Genomic DNA, 2153 nt, shown 5'->3' with positions numbered 1-2153 from the left:
AAAGGAGGAACTATATCCAGATAAAAAAAATTTTAACAAATCTCAAATCTATTAAGAAACCGTACCATAATGTTATAGAGCAAAAGCTCTCTTTATTTCCTATTTAGGTAGAATATTCTTTATAATTTTCTGATGACATATCTAAAAGAGTTAAACTCGCTCTTTGCTTTCTTTCATCTTCTTCCACATCAAATTATTATCGTCACCTCTAACAGGATATTTACTTCCACTTTCAAACCACGCAGTAAAACAAAACAATACGCCTAATATGCAAAATTTCAGAATTATAAAGGAGATAAAGTATGAAAGTAAAGGTGCAAAAATACTTAAAATCCCACACAGAATACTGAGCACATATTCTCATCTACTAAGTTATTATAAAAGGGCAAGAGGAAATTCTGTTCTCTTCCACCTCATGCAGGAAGAGAATTCCATTCTTAGCAATCTGTTCAATCCAGTATAGCCACATGGTTGCGCAATAAAAATTCTGAGTGACCACTTGGTTCTGTTGATCAAATCTTTATGTTCTTTTGGAAGTTGCTTCTGTGTTCAAGGGTAAATTGTGGACCTTCTATATATATTTCTAGGAATGAGCACTGCCTTCTTCAGAAGCACTCCTGTTGGCCTAGATGATGGATCACAGATCATGGAATGTTACCTATTTGTTTTTGCTATTTCCGACTTGTCACATCTTTAAAACATTCCTAAATTTATTTCTTTGAGGAGAAAAAGGAAGGAGAAAGAAGCAGAGGAAAACAAGGGGAGGGTGAGAAGAAACCAAATTATCTACAGAAACAAAGTGAAATCTAAAATGCCATATGAACTTTTAAAAATAACTTACCCACTACTGCTGTCTCTTGGCTCAGTGTGGGGGGGAAATTGTTTGGAGGATTCAGTGATAAAGAATCACGTGAATCGTAATGAGGGGTTATAGAGGATGTTGGCAACAAAGAACAAGGTAACACAGTTCCATTTTGTTTCTCTGGTAAATCAAGAGACATTTTAGAACCAGCACAACTTGGAGATGACGGTGGAAAATAAGGATCTTCTACTAAAGACATGTAAGAATGTACATTAAAAGCACTAGAGTCACACTGCTTTGCATTAGATGCATTACACGTTTGCTGCTTCGAGTCATATGGCAGTGAACAATTCAGTTCTGCAGAGGAAACATGCATCGTGTTTTGAGCCTGCTCAAGATAAGAATTGTTCAGTTGGGTTTCCAAATAAGAAAAATCTTCCTTGATGTCCAACTCCTTGGTGTCTGTCTGTTGTAACAATTCAAAGGGAGTTGATTTGGTCCGCATTATTGGCCCCTTCGAATTGAAAAGTCTTCCTGCTGCATTTACAGGTTTAGACTTTGGACATGTTCCAAACAAAACGGAGCTCAAGTCCAAACTTTGATGCTTCTGGAGTGGCCCACCAACTACTGGGCACGCCTTTTTCTCCCACGCAGTGCTTATGTTGGCATTTTGGTTACAACTACAATTTAGCTCCAAAAACTCAAAAGAACTGTTCTGTTTAGCAGGGTGCAAAACTAACGCTTCCTTTTCACTTATTTCAGAAGTCCTAAGGTCAAAGGAAGACGTTTCTGCATTTTTCATCTTTATCCTTTGTTCGCCCTCTTGGTTCATCTTGTTTGCTTCTTTTATGCTGTTGAAACGGAAATAAAATAATGATACGGTACCCCAAAAAGGCCTCTTCTTTTTCCCAGCATCGCAATGAGTCGTAAGCATGAGATATGCCTCCTAGACACAATTAGACAACATTTAGATTTTTAAAAATTATACTCACTTTCTTGGTAAATTAGGAGAATAAGCGTGTGCTTCTAGACTGGGATTTTGCTCAGGAACGGAATACTTTGCTTGAATCTTCAAGAGAAATAAGCAAGAGTCTATTTACAGCCACAAAAAGGAATAAAATTCTGATACGTTACAAAAAGAATGAACCTTGAAAACATTATGCTATATGAAATAAGCCAGATAGAGAAGAATATATAGTATATGACTCCACTCCTATGATGCACCTAGAATAGGCAAATTCATAGAGACAGAAAGTAGATCGAAGTTACTAGGGGTCGCAGTAGGGGGCATGGAGAGTTTCTGTTTCGGACAACAAAAAATTTCTAGAAATAAATAGAGATGGTCACACAC

At 37.0% G+C, this 2153-nt stretch overlaps 1 protein-coding gene across 1 annotated transcript in view; it reads right to left on the bottom strand.

Annotated features, from left to right (window-relative positions):
• The window catches only part of PTPN22 (protein tyrosine phosphatase, non-receptor type 22), a 54010-nt gene that overhangs the window by 16819 nt on the left and 35038 nt on the right, over positions 1-2153 (bottom strand). Inside the window, exons 13-14 of the mRNA XM_011366953.2 lie at positions 1795-1871; positions 842-1653 (exon numbers count right to left, since the gene is read on the bottom strand). Of these exons, the coding sequence (XP_011365255.1) occupies positions 842-1653; positions 1795-1871 (889 nt within the window). The remainder of the gene's footprint in view (positions 1-841; positions 1654-1794; positions 1872-2153) is intronic.

This window comes from Pteropus vampyrus, unplaced genomic scaffold, assembly GCF_000151845.1.
Source record: "Pteropus vampyrus isolate Shadow unplaced genomic scaffold, Pvam_2.0 Scaffold6, whole genome shotgun sequence".
NCBI lineage: Eukaryota > Metazoa > Chordata > Mammalia > Chiroptera > Pteropodidae > Pteropus > Pteropus vampyrus.
This window is presented reverse-complemented; position numbering and strand designations above follow the sequence as displayed.